General features: G+C 40.2%; 1 protein-coding gene across 2 annotated transcripts; it reads right to left on the reverse strand.

Moving 5' to 3' along the window:
• Window positions 1-3,114: 3,114 nt before the first annotated feature.
• On the reverse strand, window positions 3,115-19,934 carry hic1 (hypermethylated in cancer 1). 2 transcript variants are annotated; one of them, XM_041796346.1, is made up of 2 exons: window positions 19,693-19,934; window positions 3,115-13,437 (listed from the first exon to the last, which is right to left on the reverse strand). In XM_041796346.1, the coding sequence occupies exon 2, from the start codon at window positions 13,418-13,420 to the stop codon at window positions 11,243-11,245; it is 2,178 nt and encodes a 725-aa protein (XP_041652280.1). In that variant the 5' UTR covers window positions 13,421-13,437; window positions 19,693-19,934; the 3' UTR covers window positions 3,115-11,242. The 2 variants fall into 2 exon arrangements, with proteins under 2 accessions (XP_041652280.1, XP_041652272.1); XM_041796338.1 differs by lacking the exon at window positions 19,693-19,934 and adding an exon at window positions 18,056-18,240.
• Window positions 19,935-20,382: the final 448 nt, after the last annotated feature.

The raw sequence follows: 20,382 nt of genomic DNA on the forward strand, positions 1-20,382 counted from the left end.
TGTGTGACCAGGCTGGTGACCAGCATGAGGAGGAGGTGACAGGCTGTAGTGGCTGTGTATGGTTCTTCCACAAGCTACTGAGGCTCCTGTTTGTTAAATGAATAAATTGTTAAATTGTCAATATGTCTTGCTTCTTCAAACTTCAATCATCCAATCCACCAAACACCAAACAAGAGTCAATGGCAGAATCAGCTGTTTGGCATTGGCAGAGATGATTTGGCACATTTTTCATGGGCGCAACCCACATACTCAGCTCTGCTGCTCATCTCACAAATACATGTTCTTTACAAATTTGGCACCATTTAGAAGGGTAATAAACAGGCTTTCCAAGGGTATAAAATGTATTGCCAAGAAGCTTTGTTACAACAAAGAAATGATGTACCAAACACAAATTGCCTTACTTTTTGTTTTAAGTTCAGTTTAAAACTCTTCACAGGACCTTTAAGCAAGAAGGACTCTTTTTGTCTGAATGCACCCTTACCACCAAATAAAGAGGTATAAATAATCTGCCTTCATCTTGTCTTGTGTTTTAAGGACTCCATTATTGTGATGATCCAGAGTGTTCAGCCCTAACAAAAGAATCTTGGCTAGTTGATTCCTGCCCCTGGAAACATGTACGAGCTCTGAAAGCTCTGGAAAAAGCTAGTTAGTGGACTTTGAGTTGTCAGATACAGTTTGATGGCCACAGCTATGAAAATGAAGCCCACGTTGTAATCAACTGGAATTTTCCTTTAACTCAGAGAAAACCATGCCTGTGTTTAGGCCCAGGTTTGGGGAACAGAATGAGCTGAGACATGTGATGAATGTCCTGCTGTTCCTTTTGTTTTCACCTACTGTTCAAACAGCACACAGGAGGACGGTGTCTTTCATTACACCTGGTGAACCTGATCTCTCAGGGAACACCTCAGACTCATGAATGTTGATGATTTACAGCAGCCAAGAGGAGAAATGATAATTTGTTTAAGTCAGGACGAGATTGGTGGCACGATGATTGATTCATATCAAACATCTGGAAGACACTATGATTTCTTACGTGCTGCTGATAGTAAGGTGATTTTCACACAGTGGAGAAGGATGTGTGTGCGGCTGGCTGGCTTCGCTCCTGCTGACAGAGTAATGGATCTGTTCATTGTTGCATGTGGACTGAATGTGATGTATGAGATTCATTTGAAATTCTCTGTCTTAAATGAGGCACTCACACGTCTCCATGTGGGAGAGTATGGACTCAAAGGCGAATGTATTATAGGAAAATGAACTAAAGAAACTCATTTTTGCGGTCATCAATGCTGTTAAATGGTCTCTACTGCGGTCTTTTGTCTCTGCTAGTCTCATGTGAAACTCATATCATGCACAATGAATATGTCAAAAACACAAATTGTTTCTGTACTGACCTTACTTACAGTTCTGGTACAGTAGAGCTGGAAATTAAAGGGCTATTAAATGAAAAACTATTAGTTTAATAAAACACTTTTAAGTTCATTCACTCTGGTGAATTTATGTATTTTTGCTAGTATTCAAAATTTACATACAATTAATTTTTTGTCACCATCTATCTCAGAATTTCTATAATTAATCACAATGTGCCACATTTTGTAAAACTACGTTTTTGTACTTAAACATTCTTTGTTTAATTTGGGATTTGTATACTATGTTTAACTAAGGATAACTGACTTCTACTTGGATATAAACTTGCTTTTATTTTGAAGGAAAAATGAAATTTTATGGTCTGAACTTAACCAAATCAAATGGATCTTGTTATCTTTTGAAAAAGAGCTCCTCATGAATGTTTTTTTTTTTTTTGTTTGTTTGTTTGTTTGTTTTTAAGTGAAATTAGGCATTTTGGCACAGTGTTGTACTTTATTTATACCACTATGGCTGCAGGGTGACATTTATTGCAGTGGCTTAACCAAAGTGTGCAGAAAAAAGGACAGTAGAGCATGTGCTTAGTACAATTTTAAAAAATCAGTGCACTAATTTTGGACTCTAAATGCATTGTGATTAATGCATTAACCTTTTGAAACTGGAATTTTTGTACATGACAAGAAGTGACAGTTTATTAAAAAAACGTAAATAACTTTTGAACCATAAATTGTAGCCTTGTACTTTCTTTCCCTTTTGGAATAGAATTGCTGTTTTGCCGTTCCTGTGATGCTGTCCATGCATTTGTAGCCTTTACAGAAGGTTATCTAGCAAGCCTGTAAATTGGGTGATTCTCCAGGGTATTTGAAGATTAAGTCCACACCGGTAAATCTGATATTCAGTGTCTTTTTATCCATTTTAAATGATTTTTTTAAAACATTTCTACTGCTAGCAGCTAATGCTAAACACCATTTTTGATCCCGTTTTGCACTGCCATGTCTGGAAATTTGATCTAAATGATAGCCAACTATTGATATTCATTACAAAACTGTGGCTCTACCACTAAAGGGAAATATCAATGATAGTACAAAAATGAATTATTTACTGTTTAAAAGGAGCTTGTTAAGAGCAAAATAGGAGCAATTTTGCCAACAGTGTTTTTATATTGTTACTGACAAGGTTTCTGATGTGATATCTATTTTGATTTTGGGTTATTCCAAGACTTTAATGATTAAGTTGAAAACAACAACCAAAAAAAAAACCTCATTATTTTATCAAAATGACATTTTTGTGAGGGTTTGTCACTGCCCTTGATAAAATGTATTAGGAATTTTATTATGCCATGTGACAGAAAGTGAACAGACTTCTTTTTCTTTTTCCAAGACCGGTTCCCAAGGTGTATACTCTCATGTCATTGATAGAAAAAGCATGCATAACATTTAAAAATGTATTTATAGAAGGAGAATGACAATCACGACCTTTGGCACCTATTGTTGCCGGTGGGCTTGAAAGGGTTAACACTGGATCGTGCAGGAGTCGGCCTGAACAGCTCATAATGAAGAGAAAGAGAGACAGAAAGTCTGTGATGTGGCCCTCTGTGTCACTGCAGACAGGAACTACTTTGAATAATGGCACAAATAGAGGTAACACAGATGACTTTTTCGTAATTATGATTATGATTATTAATTTTGGTCCCCAAGAGATGTGAGAACAAGTTTTGTTGATGCAATGAATAAATCATATGACACATTTTCTTGTTAAATCCGTTATGCAATTCACTTTATTGCCAAGTTGATTGTGAGTATAGTAACAAACAAAACAAACATGACATAATTCACATTGGCTTTTAAAAAATAAAAGCCTTATCGACATGATTGTATCATCAACACCATCATTAAATGAAATTAATATAAAAAAACCCACAATTGAAATTTACACAAAAATTAACTATAAAACATTTTGACATGCAATAAATACATTCATTTCATTAAAGCAAAAGTAAGATCAATATCGGCAATGAAAATGCAGAAAATGCAAAAATACTGTGTGGTTTTATGTTTTGCTTTTTTAGTTGTTTTGATGGCATAAATTCAACCAAATGAACCACAAAAGGAGATGCTAATTTATAAATCATGGACACCTGCTGAAATTAAATTTGTCTTCTGTTAAGATACTAGTTCTAATCATATTTGACTATTTTTCATCTATCTGTAGCTACGACTGTGTGCGTGGCAGTTTTTGTTCCTGCTGAACTTTCTCCTCCTTGAACCACAACCACTTTAGAACATCACAGTAATCTTCATTTGGCCATAATCCATCACTTCTACACGTAACTTTTCCCTAAAACCAGGTTTGATGTTGTGAGTGCACATGTCTGAGGAGCCTAAAGCTCAGGTTTTAGTGTGTGTTGGGAGAAAAGCTGTCAGTGGAATCCCCTCTTTTTTTTTTTTAAATAATGGCTTTTTCAACAAGAGGCGACACTCCAAACGGAGCAGGGCGGCCTAATTAAATCTGACCTAACCTGGAGAGCAGTCTGCCATGCAGCTGTGTATGTTATTGTGAGTGTGTGCATGAGATGCACAATAAGATCTCCTGGATAACTCTTCTAAATCCTTGCTTTTTTGTCCTTGCTCTTGAAGCAGAAATTTTTACACTGTAACTATAAAATCTACATTGTTGGTAGCATTTATGTTCAAGGTAAAGAAACAGCGCTGAGTCAAACAGATGGAGGATGCCACAAGCAGCCCCTTTTTCCTTAAAGACTACTGCATGACGTGTGCTGATATTGCCTGATAATCGCCAGTCTGGAAAAAAGGATGACTTTTCTGAGGGCACACTGACATGTTAACAGCAACCAACAATGCGAAGACAAAAAAATGCATTTCCTCTAAAGTGAAATTCCTAAAAGCTGGCAAGGAAACACTGTAAAAAAGAGGTGAGCAGACACATAAAGCAAACAGCTTTCCTTGTTATTTACAATCAAACACAAGCCAATTTTCACTCTGCTTCTTTTCCTCATCTCTGTTCCTTTTTCTCTCCATCTCAGTGCATGACTTGGCCAGTGCAGCCAAGGCCCTGGCTCAATTGTGCAATTTTATACATGTTTACTTTACTGGCATCTTTCTGCGCATATTTTTGCCTGAACATTTCCCCTCACATTATTCTGCATTTCCTCTACAGCGATACGCCGTCTTTAATCTCCCTTTGTAAGCCGATTCCTGGCCTGAGGATCAGAATACAATAACCATGTCCGTTATTTTTTTTTTTTATATTTGGCTCATCATACGGTGTATTTTAACACATGCCACAACGTTCATTTTGGAAATTGATCAGGGCTTAAAGAAAAAGAAAGTAGCCCTTCGCATAAACATTTAGACAACTGTCTTCTTCAGCATGAAAAACAGCTGGAAGTAAGTGGATCATGGGTGAGGAGGAGGGGGGAGGCGGGTGGAGTGGGTCGGCGGTTTGTGCGGAGTGTAAGAGGAGAGAGGGGACAAAAAGAGGTGAAGAGGGAGGTAATAAGGGCGCAAAGTGAGCGCAGCCAAGAGGAGAAAGAGGGGAAGAAGCAGAGTGCCAGAGGAAAGGCAATTGTGGGACTTCTCCGGAATCATGAGAGCAATAAAAATCACAATACAATGATTTTTCCAGAAAAGTTGAGTTTGAGAGGAATAAATCTAAAGCAGCTGCTTGTAGTAAAGACTCTAGAAAGTGTCAAAGCTCTGCCTTATAGTTGACCCTGCAGCACTGTGGGAAAGGCATTCAGACGTGGAGATGGACAGGTGCACTGTGAGGACAGAGCATTTTCACACAGGCATACAGAACAGAATCACTGATGCTTCCACACTGAAGCCACATGCACCGCTAAAATAAAGCTTCAAAACTATCATTAAATTACATTAAATATTTGTCCTCTTAAAAGAAATATGTGCTCTTATGAACAGAACAAGGCAAAGTTGGTGAAAAGCATCTCCACAGTGCAGCTAGTGGCAGTGCTTAAGGCAAAAATGGTTGCTGATGTTTGTTTTGAGCACCGGTGATGTCTGCTAGGTGATTCAGTCTTTTTGGCACACGTGATGAAATACAGTAAATGTCAAACAGATCAGTGATTCAGGCACACACAGTCACACAGGTGACCTTAGCCTGCTGCTGGTAGAAAACTTCAAGGCATTTTTTAACATAAAACCTTTTTAGGTCCACTGGAGTTCATCCAGACTTTTAACATCTATATTGTTAGTGCTATAAAAATGATTGGCCTGGGCTGGTTGCCATAAGAATATTAGAGGGGATTGAAATGGCCTTAGAAATTAAATAAAATAAAAACATACACCCACATCTCACAGATAGTGGTCGGCCCTGCTGCGCCTATTTATATTAGCATTGATTCAATTTTATTGCATCAATTAAAGTAACCCATAAATTGTTTTGAATGCCTAATTTTATTACTTTCAAAACATCTTCATGTTAACCGCTTTGGTGGCAATTAGAGGTTTTCTGTTTGGTGTCTCATCTAAATTACATTACTGAAGGCAGATGGCATGAAAGCTCATGGGATGAGTGGCTACACACCAATAAGTGAAACAAGACTCTGGTAATTTTTCTAATTTAAACAACCACGGAGAAAAAGGACCCCTGCCAGTTTTTAAAGCATGATTTAAATTAATCGACAGTGCCCTGTTTTTCAAAATAATATACACATATGGAGAAAATATTGTCATAAATTCCTCTGAGTGAAAGGATGCCAAAGAAGTTTTATCCACAACATCCTGAATGTGTAACAAAATGTCTGAACGGCTTCCTCACCGTGCAGCCCTTGAAAGCCAACGATGTGGTATCACGATGATACTGAGCAGAGGTTTTATTCCCAAAGAGCAAAGAGGGGAAGGAAAAGAGAAGATACAGTCTGCTTGTTTATGAATGGAGAGTTTTAGAAGTAAGAAACACTCTTTCATACTGAGACAATGGCTCGCGCACACCCTGCTGCGTTCTCCCTGCTCCTCTCCCTCCCCATTCTCCGTCTCTCTATCTGCCTCGGAGCAGAAACACACGGCACATCCTGCCCGACACGACACACCAGCCAAAAGTTCACTTCCTGCTCCTCAGCTCGTCTCCTTCACACCAAAACTATTCCCAGGACATGCATTAACAGACCCTCATTCACTCTGACAGCATCAAGACACAGGAACAGACAAGCAAACGCTTCCCCTTTCTATAGATACCTGACACTCCTCCTCTGTCTGTCTTACATATTAATGCACTTGCAGCAAATCTCAAACAGTGCACATCCTAATGAAATGTACAGGCCTATCTTGCTCTTCCCTCCTGCACAGATTTGGAGTGACAGTGGAAACACTTTGTGTTATTTTAATGGTGTAAGCAAAGGGAAAAGGAGGAGAACCATTTTCATTTAAACTCCTGAATGAGAAAGGCTGAAATTCCCACGACTGACATCTGCATGCTTCTTCACTTTTTACACGTATGCACATATTTTTCACTTTCTAATGTAGCTATCATTTTTATTCTGGTGAGAGATTAAATAAAAATGGAAGTGTCATCAAAAACAAGCATGCTTCCTGTGTGTTTGTGTGTATCTGCAGACTCATTCTGACTCTACAGAGAGTTCAGTGACCTCCAGAGTAAAGGGGTAAAACAATATGAGGCTGATTGTCATGTTTAAGGTGAAATCTGCTTAGGGAAGATCTAATAATACATTGGTTTTCACCCTGAGGTCCCGGACTCAGGGGGGCTCTGACTGCTCATACATTGTCAAATTAGATGTAAATATATTCTTTTAAAACCATGATTAGACATAATGTGAAACAGTTTATTAGGGCCACCCAAAAAAAAAAAAAAATAGGACTTGTTTACTTTTTGTTAAAGTCCCTGTAATTGCTTGCAGATATGCACATTGAATACACTACAGACTGAACTGAAACTCTCTGGTTATTCCACTTGGAGCCTTCTGTTCTATCCTGAGGGACAGACAGCGTGAGACTATTGAACAGTGCCTGTGCTTTAAATCTTAAATTGTAGTTTGTTGTTATAGCGCCCACACTTCTTATTGAAAACACTATTGCACCTCTAAAATTGTATGTTTTAATCTAAACTGTCACTTTTGTAACTGTTCTTATGACATGTGCTGCTGACCTCTTGGCCAGGTAACCCTTGTGAAAGAGATCCTGATCTCAATGGGCTTTTTATCTGGTTAAATAAAGGTTAAATTAAAAAATAAAGGTGAAATTCAATCTTTGTGTCTAAACACACTAGATATGTTGGAATAAGGTTGCTGTAAACATATGAAAACACCTAGACCCACGTGTGACTGAATTTTTGATTTAAGCTGTTAGAAATTTATCACTTCGTTTCTGGCTTGGTTTTATTTGAGCAGGGCAAAAATCTGAGCTCATGACATCACCAGTTTTGATGGGGAATTAACCTGCCCCCCCTAATGCTACAGTGATGTAAAATCAGCAAGCAGTTAATCTCAATACAGTCTGTTGTTAGCTGATGTCACTGCCTTCACTGAAAGTTAAAAAGCCAGTCACATTCTGTATTTTTTTTCATTGTGAGGTAAATTTCACAAATCAGCCACAGTGGCCTACAGGTCATTAAAATTATCATAACAGGGAAATTTGTACCAGGAAACAGTAAATTTAGTCCCCAACTTTTGTTTCTCTGCTCTGGAATAGAACCAGGCAGCTGCTCTGATCAGAGGCTTTTTTTTTTTTTTTTTTTTTTTTACTTGAGAGGATTGTATTTCTCGTGAGTGGGTGTGGCTTCAACTCATTCCACCAACACATATGATTCTAGCCCATTTTGTGATTTTGAAGCTGAATTTTAGAAACTTAGAGATGTTTTTCATGACTAAAATTTGGCCTGGTGGTTCATAACACAGTGGCCTGTCATACAACAAACCTAAAATGCATTTCATTTGTCGCTTTACAGGAACTTTAAGGAAAAAAAGCCAACTTTAAAAAAAAAATAACAATTTGAAATTATAAAGTCAGATATTTACAAGAAACCAAACTGAGTATTACAGTGTGAAAAGCATAAATTTATTAGCAAAAAAACTCTCATTTTTAAGTTTAAAAGGTGACAAATTTTGACCTAAACTCAGAAGTTTAAAGATTTTAAAGTTTATTACATTATAAATTTGTAAATCTCCATGAAACAATATCAAAAAACAGTGGCTAGATACCCCCAGTTTACAGAAATGTCTCATCAAGTCTTGATGATAATGAAATGCGATAATCCTGAGCTGATATTGTAATCATTTCCTTCTTGCGTAATTAGAAGTATAATTTGATTAGGCTCTCAGCTGTAGTACTAATGTAAGGAAAACTGATTCACCTGGTATGACTTGCTTTTACGCAATTGGCAATTAAATTCTTCTTATCTTCTTGCAATTTTAAAAATGTTTTAAACCTGAAAATATTGAGTTTTTCTCAAAAATTAGTAGATCCTATATATTATTTTAACTTCTAAGTGGCCCTAATACACCACTGTGGTATGGATAGTTTATACAGATATGTTTTGGCCCATTGTGTTGGGATTTTGTATATGAAATCAATAAAAATCAATGTTTAATTTTTTCAAGTGGGTCCTGGGGAGGGATTAGCTTTTCTTATATTTGAGTAAGGCGGGCCCTAATGTCATAAATGTTTTAAAATGCTGCACTTGTCAAGTAAACCTGGCAATACGTGTGGTTAAAGCTGAATATAAATGCCATCCTGTTGCTTAAGAGTGGTTCAGGAATTCACAAACAGCCAGTTAAGATGCTACAGATATTTTTTTGTCTCTTTGATAACAATGGAATAAGTTGGACCGGAGGAAGCCTCTTTGACGACACACAACAGGAAATGTATAAATGGAGAAAAATGTTAATATCACATGTATCTTCACCATGAAACTGCAACAAGAAATGTATTAACACAGAAATAACCACAGGTTTAACACAGGGCAAACCCCTGTACATAAGAGAATAAAAACTGTGTGATAAAATGTTCTTTTTTTAAAAGGTTAGAAAAGCTTAGCGTCCCCATGCTGGGTTCAGTCCTGAGGTAAGCACCATTTTCACGTGTGCTGCTATCATTTGAAATCAAACTAAAGAAAGAGAGTGACAGAAAACAACATGTTGATATGATAAAATGCTACAGAGAAGAAGCCCTTAAATTAGTTACACTTAAAACAATCCCAAATGTCAGGCACATTGTCTCTGTATTTTTAAGCCTTTACTACATCCATCACAGTGTATTTATGGCTTGAGTCTTCACATTCACCCACTGAGGTTGGCGTTGGCACTAGTGGTCAGACATTTCTAATCTGAATGAAGGATGAGTACAAGTGAAAAAATAGCAAGAATGTTCTTTGGCATAAGACAAAAAAATGTGTCATCCAACCCACAACCTTTAAGTGCTCTTTTGTTTTCAAGCTGGAGGAACTGCTGGTCAGCAAATGCAGAAATGCTCTTTGATACCAGCAGCAGAGGAGAGGGAAGGGAAAAGGAGGCAGTGGCAGACATTTGCTGGGCTTGGATGTGGTGTTAATAAGTGGATCAGAGGGGTAAGATGGCAGGCATGAAATGGGACATGATGCCGGCGAGCAGTGCGAATTGTCCTGGAGAGAGTGAGATTTCACAGGGATTACCGAGGCACAGCAGCTGGGGTGTGCTGTTTGCCCTTCAGCTTCCAGGGAAGACCCACAAACCCTTCTAATGTTCCTAGATTAGCATCCCGCTATGTGTGCACAGAGAGTGGGGGATCTATGTTCCTGCAGCACTCAATTAGCCTGTCAACAGTAGCAGGGAGGTGGGACGGCAGAGCCGAATCTTACTACTACTGCTGCAAGATTAATCATCAGGCTAATGTGAATATAGTCATTTCTCCTGACAGTAAATGACAGACCGTATTTGTCATTAATCCTGACCTCTCTGCTCGGCTGCATCCACTATTGTTAATACTGAAAATATTCAAAGGCAACACCCATTCTTCGATGAAGTTACACTCATCATGAGCGGGGATCAGTGTGTCATTAGTTGGGTATGTGCGATCATGTCCCAGTTCTGACATCACAGGGCTGTGCTTTCTGCTTCTCAATAACAACTGAGAGCTAGAGGAGGTTAGTCGAATATTAAAGGAAGTGTTAGCTTAAGTTTAAGATGAGTTTAAGGCTCAGTAAGCTACCATTACTGCCACACAAGATAAGACTTTAAAAATGCAGAGAAACACAAAACAATGCTGAATAATTTGTTCATTTTTTCCCCATTTGGAGGCAGGGTTTTGATTTGGAGAAGCTGGGGATTGAGATACAGAAACCGTCCAGTACCCCAAAAACACACACATGAAAAACAGGAAAAAAATACATCCTCTATTTGCTTTAAAGTCCAGAAGAGTTGGCTTTTTCATTTGGTAAAGTTCAGCTCAGTCTGGACAAAGGACCCTGAATCTTGTCTTTATGTGCTTCTTTTTTCTGTACACAGGTTTAGGGTCAGATTGCAACGCTTCCTTGCAACAGTTTCTCTTTGGATTTCACCATAATACAAAAATAAATAACACAATTTCATTTTGGTTTTCAATTTGTCACTTTGGCTCAAAGACTGTAATTTTTTGTTTGCATAAACTGTACATAAATACTGTACTTCTTTGAGAGTGTCCCTTGGTCACAGAAAGGCACAGAGCTCCTTTAAGAAACTAACTTTTAAGGTACATTAGATGCATTAAAGGCACTTAAGTCTATGTGAGTTGGTGTGCATAAGCAGACCACTTCCTTTTGGCCTGAGTCTGAGGTGCAGAGGAGATACTGAGTTGAGGTGAATGGCTTTTGAATACTGCAAAAAGTGTGCACACAGGCCTATTTGGTGACTACCATTCCAACCAGTTTTGTGGTTTTAGCTGGGGGAGAAGCGGTCAATGGTGCGGGCTTCAGAAAGAGCCGGCGGAGGAGGGGGAAGTGGTTGGCCCAGGACGTCCATCTTGTCATGGGACAGGCCCAGGTGCTCCGAGGCCAGTTTGGAAAGCGGAAAGAGGCTCTCCATTGCCTTTGCATCAGCCACTAGTTGCTGCTGTGCTTGGATGAGCAGCTCATTGGCTTTCTCCTGCTTCAGCCCCAGATGCTCTGCGGCATATTTACTCAGAGGATAGATGCCCTCTGTAAAGTCCAGCTTCAGTTTCCCATCTGTCAAACCTCCCGTGGAGCCTCCGCTGCTGTGCATCTTCATGTGGCTGATGAGGTTGCGCTGCTGAGCGAACTTTCCCCCACACACCTGACATTCATACGGCTTCTCCCCTGAGTGTATGCGCATGTGCTCGGTGAGGCGATACTGCCGGGTGAAGCGCATCCCACAGGAGTCGCAGGCGAAGGGTTTCAGGCCCAGGTGGCTCCGCATGTGGCGCGTCATGGTGCCACGCTGCGTGAACTTCTTGCCGCAGATGCTGCATGGATAAGGCCGGGTCAGCCAGTGGGTCTTCTCATGCTGGCGCAAAGTGGCGGGGTCTTTGTAGGACTTTTCGCAGGAAGAGCAACGGTAAGGTCGGATCATCTCCACAATGCCGCCTGAGCCCAAACCCTGGTTGGATTTTGCCTCCAGGTGGGACAGACTGTTCAAGCTGTTGCTGCTGTTCAGGCCCCCGTAACCATTTGTATTGCTGCTCATGTTTTTGGTGCTGCTGTTATTGCTGTTCCCCATCTCCCCTCCAGAGTTGCCATACAGCTCCTCCTCTGTATGCGTCTCTACATGTGCGTTGAGCTGCTCCGAGCTCGGGAAACCTTTGTCACAGGGGATGCAGACGTACAGATTGTCCCCAAAGCTTTCTGGCTCGTACGGCATGTGAAATCTCCCCATCGCTCCAGGAGGGGACGGGCGACCTTCACTGCTGCCCGTCTCCTCTGTGCCCGACCCGCTCTTGTCGTCCCCTCCTTCACTGTCCTCCCCAGTTTTGTTATGGTTGTGGTGCTGCTCTCCATTTTCACCTCCTTCCTCTTCATCATCATCTTCGTCTTCATCTTCGGCTGTGTATGGCTCAGGTTTCACCCAGCGGTAGATATTGCCTATGTCTCTACCTGCCTCTCCGCCTTCTGTGGTGTTTTCAGGGCTCGGGGGGCACAGGAAGCGATCTGTTCCCTGGGAGCCTGAGCGGTGCAGGTGGGGAAGGTGTGGGGCAAGAGGCTGGTTGAGATGAGGGAAAGGTGGAGGAGTCAGGGGGTTTGGCTGGTCTGTGGACTCCATTTTTTCTGAGGCAAAGGCCCTCCCGTTGGTTCCCTGCATGGGACTGGTGCGCTCACTCAGGGTCCCGTCTCGCTCCTCGTCATTGTGGGCGTTCGCCAGATGGGAGGGTGTGTGCTGGGACTGGGAATTGGGGCTTTTCTTGGAGAGATCGAGGCCATAGTTGGGGGAGCAGTTCCTGTCTGGGTGGGCTGAGCGGCCGAGCTGAGAAGGCAGCGCAGGCTGCAGGGAGGGGAACACCTGAGAGCCCTGGGTGGAGGTGGGGGCGTACAGCTCCCCAGCATGGATGGCTAATCGGTGTGGGACCAGCTCCTCTAGTGGTGGTGCACGGGCTGCATGGCTGTGGCAGGACTGAATGACAGGAGTAGAAACCCTATACCTGCCCCCACCCCCTAAACCCAAACTGGCAGGCCCTATCTTTGGGTAAGGCAGAAATGCAGGACTTGGGCGAGGAGGGTACTTGCCATTTCTTTTCAGCTTCTTTTTACACAAAGCCACCAAATCAAGCAGCTGCAGGTAGCTAGCTGCTGCCAACACAGCCCCCAGATTAGGTTCAGTGGGAGAGGTGGGGTCTCCCTCGCTAAGGCGGCCTGTGTAGATGTAGTCCAGAATGACCCTGAAGACCCCAGGACTCACCATCTCGTGGTCAAGGTTGATGAGATTGTCATGGACCACCAAAGATTTCAAGTAGAGGCTGCTGGCAGCCAGAATGTTCTTGTGAGCTCTGAAGAGGGCATTCTGCACCACGATGATGACATCACACAGGAAGCCCTTTGTTCGCTGGCTGTTGAGCTGCAGGAGGAGATCCCTAGCATGACTTGGAACGTCCATGGCATCCAGCATCGTCTTCAGTCCGCCACCTGGAAAAACAGACATCTGTAAAATTTCATGCCGCAACAGGAATTTCAATATAAAGGAAACATTATGACGTTTCTAGACCATCTTCAGATTTTAGGTTACACATCAAAGTATGATCAAATTTATTTGTAAGACTTGTTCGCCTAAATGAGTAAGGTTGAAAGAAAATTGTGGAGGACACAAGCTGAAAAAGCAGGTTTAGACCTGTAAGAGATTAAAACAGTTTAAACTTTTGATAGCTCAGCACAGTTCAGCATTTTGCTTGAAATTCTGTTGCTATGATTGTTCATTAATTTAAAATTCAAGCTGAAAATACTTCCAAAATCATGTTTAATTCATAGTCTCATCTTGATTGAACATGTTCAGTTTCTGTGTAGAAACAGCACATGAAGACGCCTGACTTAGAGTGAACTTTTGCTGAAGGTGAGCAGTCGCAATGGTTTTCTCATTATCAGAAATCTACACGTTCACTTCCTCTGCAGAGAGCAGAAAAAAAAACAAGGGGATCTGAACAAAATTAAGAGAAATTCAAGAAAGCGCTGATATATATTTGTAGCTTCTGGCTCCCTGATAAAGTACTCCAGAGGTGGTGTGCAGACTTTTAAACAAAGCAAAAGAGGAATATTTCACCAGTGTGATGAACAGCAGGTATAAACCTGCAAGGGGAAGGACACATCCAAAAAAAGATAGCTCTCTCAACCCCTCTTTCTGCCCAGTCATATAAGGAACAGTGAGCGCGCTGGATGTAAATCAGCACATACACTCAGACATTCACACACACCCAAACGTCAACACTAATTGTTCCATCAAGCCTAAAATAAACTATTTCAGCTGCATGCAAGAAACATCATGTATTGTTCACGCAGTGGCATCTGAGGATAGTTTACTTACGAGATTAAACGTCTCAAAGTGTCCCTGAGGGCTTAGTCGCAATGATGGGAAACAAGCAACTAAATAAATATCATGTCATCCTTGTGATCATGGCCTTCCTGACACCAGCTCATTCACTTCTTGTTTATTTCATTCAGTGTTCACACTTGGCACAAAAAAGAGAAGTGTGAATCTATATTTAACAGAAAGAAAACTTGACTAATGCTTTAGTGAGGAATTCTCGACAATTAGAAATAGAAAAATCATGACGTTATTTTTGTCTCTTACAAAAGAGAGGGTTTATCCGTAAACTAAAGGTCATTGCCAATAGCGGTTTATTTTTGTGAATGTTTGTTCAGCATGCCGCTGAAAATTTGCATCACAAGGGAAAGTCATCACTGATGAAGTGGAAAATGAAATGTCTGAAAGGTTTAACAGTCAGCGAGTGATCAAAGAGGTCATGAATATGAAAGACAAATCTGTCATATTTCTTTTAGAGTCCTATTTTTTATTGTCATTTACAGCCTCATTTCTTCACCTGCTACCTGTATGCCACTTACTTCTTATCATTAGATATATTTAATTATGTCAGAAAATATGACATTATGGCAGGTTTGGGTTGGTTAACGCTCCATCACCTCCCCAGTTGTCATCTAAACTGTTTCCACTTCTGGTTTCTGTCTGGCTTTGATTACTCAACTCTCAAATTTATTATAAATGTTTAATATCCGTCACATCAAACCTGTTTAAAAACAGTGGTTATATGAGGAATAGCCTAAAAACTTTCCACTACTTGCTGAGGCTTTGCAGAGTCTTCACTGCATGCAGCTTACTGGTAACTGCACAGATCAGGGTGACGAGATGTGTACTGTCACACACATGCACAGTCTGCGTACATTAACGTCTGTATTCGGACTACAGCGCCAACTGTGCAACACAACTGAATTACACAGCATGACAAAGAAATCTGGTCTTTGCATCCTGACTCAAAGGACAGAATTATAAAGATTATTTGAAACACTTAAATCCGAATCTTATACATTTTAGCAAATTCTGTCAAATTTTATGAGAAAACAGAAACAAGCAAATCAGCATTTCTGTGCACCTGCAGTGCTTTTTCTCCTTGGTGACACCAGTCAAAGTAGTGGTGGGTTTCCCATCCACACAATAAGAATTTCTCTCACTCGCTGGCTATTCAAAGTTTAGAGAAGTTGCAGTACAACTCTCCTCTCAAAATAGCGGCTCTAACTTTTTTATGCAGCCGAGTGACAAAAAGTGAAAAGCCACAGTGAAACACGTTCTATAAAATTCTTCATCTGTTCAGTGTTCAACCTCACAGCATCCTGTTAGAAAGTCGATTGTGAAGCTATTTCTTCAGAAAACACAGCCTGCTACATATCAAGTTTCTATAAACATATTAAAGCTTGTATCACACTGTTTGCTCTGTTTGTTATAGTAAACAAGCTGGATAAATCGTTTTTCAATGCTGAACAATGCAGTCTAGCCTCCCCTCTAGCATGGATGCTCTCATCTGACAGCATCTCTTAAAGATCTGTTAACATGATAAGAGAATTTACATGTAACTTGTGTCAATAATAGCATCTGCATTTAGTTATTTGTATCAGATTTGTATTCAAAATTCCTCTGTTTTGTCTGTTTTGTCACTTGTGTGGTTTGAGGGTGACGCAGGAGACTAAACTTCCTACCTCTGCATGCAGCCTCAGTCACATAAACACTGCAGACATCTGCTTTAGATGTTGTGTTAACATTTTATTTTATTTTTTTCTCCCCATGCTTTTATGATTTCGCTCAGTTTTGACATTGTTAACATAAAGAACACACTCAATTTATGAGGAAACATCTGAATAAAAGGCAACATTTAAAATGTTATTTTCTTATTCCTTCTCTCATAACCGTGGTAATTTAACACTGTACCAATCAACAGATGCACAACGTAAGTTTAATAATATATCACATGATATTGGAAAACATTTGTGCACATGAAAACATAATCATTTATAGGTACAATTTTACCTTTTATTTGCTTTTGATTAGATTATTCTAACATACATTATGCTAGAAAAAGAGAGCAGAAAAGCATGCCATCCAACCCCGCTTGCCATATATGTGTTTGCTTGTTTTTGACCCCGTTAACACAAAGTGCACGCTCAATTTACGAGGACATTTTTTTATAAAAATCCAGCATCAATTTAAAGGTTTTCTTGTGTAGTTTCATGTTAAAATAATTCATGCTTGATCATTTTTGTGCCTCAAAAGAGGAAAATACAAACTTAATAAGCTTATAGTGTAATAAGTGCGTAGTTTCACAATCAAGTGACATAAAAAGTGCATCCTGCAGAGCAGATCGAGTAACACACCCAACAGAGGTGAAAAGTTGAGTTTTAGTCAGCAGCATGATGGGGAGTCAAAGTCAGTTTCCTGTGAAATTGCTGTTATGGCGTATCTAGAAATCATCACACAGCTTTTTAAAGCCAGGAGCAATAAATATAACAATAGAATATTTAGCAGTCATAGTAAAGTAAGAGCATTAATATTAACTGGGAAAAGTTTGCAGATATTTTTTAGATTTTTGGGGATTAATTAAAAATGTTTTTTTCTTCAATTAAATGTATTCCGCCATTAGAAAATTAGCAAGCACTGCATTATCAAACCAAATAACTGGAATAAATTAATCACATATCGCGATATCACTGAGACGAAACGTGAATTTACACGGGCTCGTTTTAATGCTCTCTTTTAAAGTAAGCTACTTCACGTTGCGTTTTGCATCCAGAGCACTAACTTGTCTGCAGATTTTGTGTGTTTACAGTCCGTTTCTCTAATCTAGTTTTACAGCACTCCTCTTCACATAGCCACTGTACAGTAAACTATATCACGAGTGAACGCATCTCTCCTTTACAGCTTCACTTCAGAAAGAAAGAGCCCTAAATCATCCCTGAAACATCACGTTTTCAGCTCATTCTGTCTGAAGGTGTGCGGGACAGCTGTTTCTTTTTCTGACCTGTCAGCACCACCGAGAAGCATCTTTTTCCTACAAAAAGAGGCGATGAAATCCTGTACAGTGGAGAAGAAGAAGCCCCCACTGAAGTAAGCTTTATTTTGTCCGATTTCACCTGAAGGCAGTGCTGACTTTATTACCCACAGCCAATGGCCTGTTCTAAATATTCCGAACGGAACATGATGATTTGTAGCTTCCTTTTAGATATGTAATAGGGTCATGAAGAAGCTTAAGTTCCCGTTTACAACAAGTCCATGTCCCCTTTAACTTTAATAGGGAACATTTCATAATAATAAAACTTTATAAATAAGCTCGCGCTAAAGCAAGGCGTTTGAAAAAATCAGACTTTGCAGAGCGAGAAAGAGTTAAGTCTTATTTTATAGTTTTTGTAGCTGATTTATAAACGCTTGGCGACTTAAGATTTGCCACTGATAGAGAAAATCACATGCCGTTTTGCCAGTCACTCCAGCGCTTAATGCATAATAAATTATTCTAAATTTAAACAAATAATTTGGAAATCACCAATTAAATCGTAATAAAAAGCATTGTGATTTAAATCATGTTGGAATAAAAAAATAACTAGACTACAGGCCGGCAATAAGTTGTAGTAATACTTCACCAATACTTTGAAAATAAACTCGCGTTTCCTCTCTGCCAGCAAGCGCTGCCCAAGCGAAAAGAATAAAAGCCTGAATGTCACCCGTGCCCTGTCCTCGCGCAGCAGCTCTTACCTGCATGCCCGATGTCTTCTGCCATCCGATCTAAGTCTCCCTTAATGATCATCTCAGCAGCCTCCAGGAGTCATATCTGACGTTTCAGCTTTGAACTGCCAGCCTCCAAAAAACCATGCCAGTTTTCCGCGCGCGTCTGCCAGCTCTTTTTTTATGATTATTAATTGATATGAATTTCTTGTCGCTCCTTAGGTCCGTCCTCCCACCCACTTTTCCTCCCTCTCCATTTTCTCTGTGTATCTCCCTGCCCCTCCTCTCTCTCTCTCTCTCTCTCTCTTTCTCATCCCCTCCTATTAAAAAATACGTGCTTAGACCAGCATCAGTTTCCTCCTATTTCTTTCTCTTTTTTTTCTAGTAATTTCCTTAGCTATTTTTGAGACGGGGCAATAACGCTCACCGGGATGATAATGGAGCCTCTATGTGCCTTAAGTGTTTTAGCGCCCCGTGTGATGTCAGTGTATAATAAAACTAAAAGGTAACATCGAGGGCAGGAACTTGAAGTGACCCCGACTTGAACTTCTCAACACATCGTCTTAAAGAGACAGGCAGCTATCGTATACACGTATATGTGTTGCTTATTTATGATCAGGCAGAGCACTTTAACTGCGGAGCAGAGTTTAATGATACAAATGCTGGTTTTACTAAGTGTTGTTTCAAGTTTATACATGTGGGACTTTCAATGAATTTTACTCCCCTCCCAAACTCATCGACATATTTGATTTAATGTCGTCCTTGAAGTTTGGATTTAATCAAAATCAGTCCTACTTTACTTATACTTTTATGAGTCTAATGAAGTCAGTGTTCTGTAATTGTAAAGCTTTATAGTCGTTAAAACGTTAAATGAATTAGGTAAATTTAGCTCTCCTGAAAACACGAGTGATTAAATAAGTTCTGTCTGCACTATAAGGAAAAAGTAGAGTAGAAACATAAAGGGATATGACACCGTAGGCACCTGTTGCAACATGGGAAAGCAAAACTCACCTCTACCACCTGGACATGAAGATAGAAGGGCAGCATCACATCACTGTATGTATGTGTAGCTTATCAGAAAATAACTTAATATTGGGATCTATTTCCATTCAATAACATGCAAAATAAAAAGAAAAAAAAATAGGTGCCAACTTAACACTCACATGTCCATAATAGTAGTCCTGGCCTTTCTTTTTCTTTTGAAAAGACAGCCTCAGAAAATCTTCTGTATTTCCCTTGTCAACAGCAGCACCTTGAACTCTTTATAAGCCTATAATGTTTTAAATGAAGCCAAATATTTTACATGGTGCATATGGATTTATTTTTTTAGGTTATTTTTCCTTAATATCATTGTTAAAATATATTGAGTGTCCTAAATGATTTACATTCTATTTTTTGAAGGCTGAAATCAGGAAAAAATAAAATGTCTCCTATCAGTGACTGTGCACCAGATGAGCCTGAGGCCGGACGTGCCCAAATGATCCAGATGCTGAGGTTCGTCTGCACTGAAGGCTACATCAGGACCATCCGCTCACTACGATATGACATTACAAACTTGTGTCAACTAATCATTTCAGACCTTCTTCACGTGCCGCTACTAGTGAAACAGACTAAGCACTTGTCAGCGCGGATGCCTCCCGCACCTCTCCGTCGTATCCCGGTCTTACCTCGGACTCATGTCTGGTGCTCTAGCCGTCTGTCTGCTCTCCTTTTCGGCATTCCCTCCTTCAGACCTCCGCAGTTTCCTCCACGTCCAGCTCTCTCCCCACAAACTTCTCCTCCGTGTATTTTTCCTGCCAGTTTTCTCCCTGTTTTCTTCTTTCTGTCCACTTCTTCCATACACTGGCTTTTCTCACGTGTTAACGAGGCTGCATCTGACACTTCAGACTGTGTCGGGGTCCGGTCGGACCAAAACCTGCCGGCAGAGACTTTACGCGCACAGCGACACCCAATGGCGCACTCAGTCCCTCTGGACTTATTAGTGAGGAGGACTGCAGAGGTGTGTGAGGGGGGAGTGAGGGGTGAAAGGGAAGGAAAGTTAGGTGCCCTTAATTTGTGAGCCTCTAGAAAAGCACACACCATCTTATGACCTTTATAATGTAAACATCAGTCAAACTGTTCAGGTGTTTCTGCAGAAAAATCCAGGTTCTGACAGCTTCACGAGGTTGGTACACCTAAATTATTTTACTCTCGTTAATAATGTGTATCGTGCGAAGGAATTTGAAGATAGTTTTTATAAAGTAGCAGTCTGACAGTAGTCTGTAGGAAATCTTGCATGCACATGCTTTAAGTTCTGATACAAATCTTATTTGTCCTTACTCTCACCAGTGATAAAGCACTGCACTGCTTATGAAAAT

This window comes from Cheilinus undulatus, linkage group 2, assembly GCF_018320785.1.
Source record: "Cheilinus undulatus linkage group 2, ASM1832078v1, whole genome shotgun sequence".
NCBI lineage: Eukaryota > Metazoa > Chordata > Actinopteri > Labriformes > Labridae > Cheilinus > Cheilinus undulatus.

What these genes read in the sequence shown, in the direction of transcription:
- hic1 (XM_041796338.1), bottom strand. Translation starts at nt 18,107, where the DNA reads ATGATCATTAAGGGAGACTTAGATCGGATGGCAGAAGACATCGGGCAT. An exon ending in AGAAGACATCGGGCATGCAG is followed by an intron (nt 13,438 to 18,055) that starts GTAAGAGCTGCT and finishes CTGTTTTTCCAG; the next exon opens with GTGGCGGACTGAAGACGATG.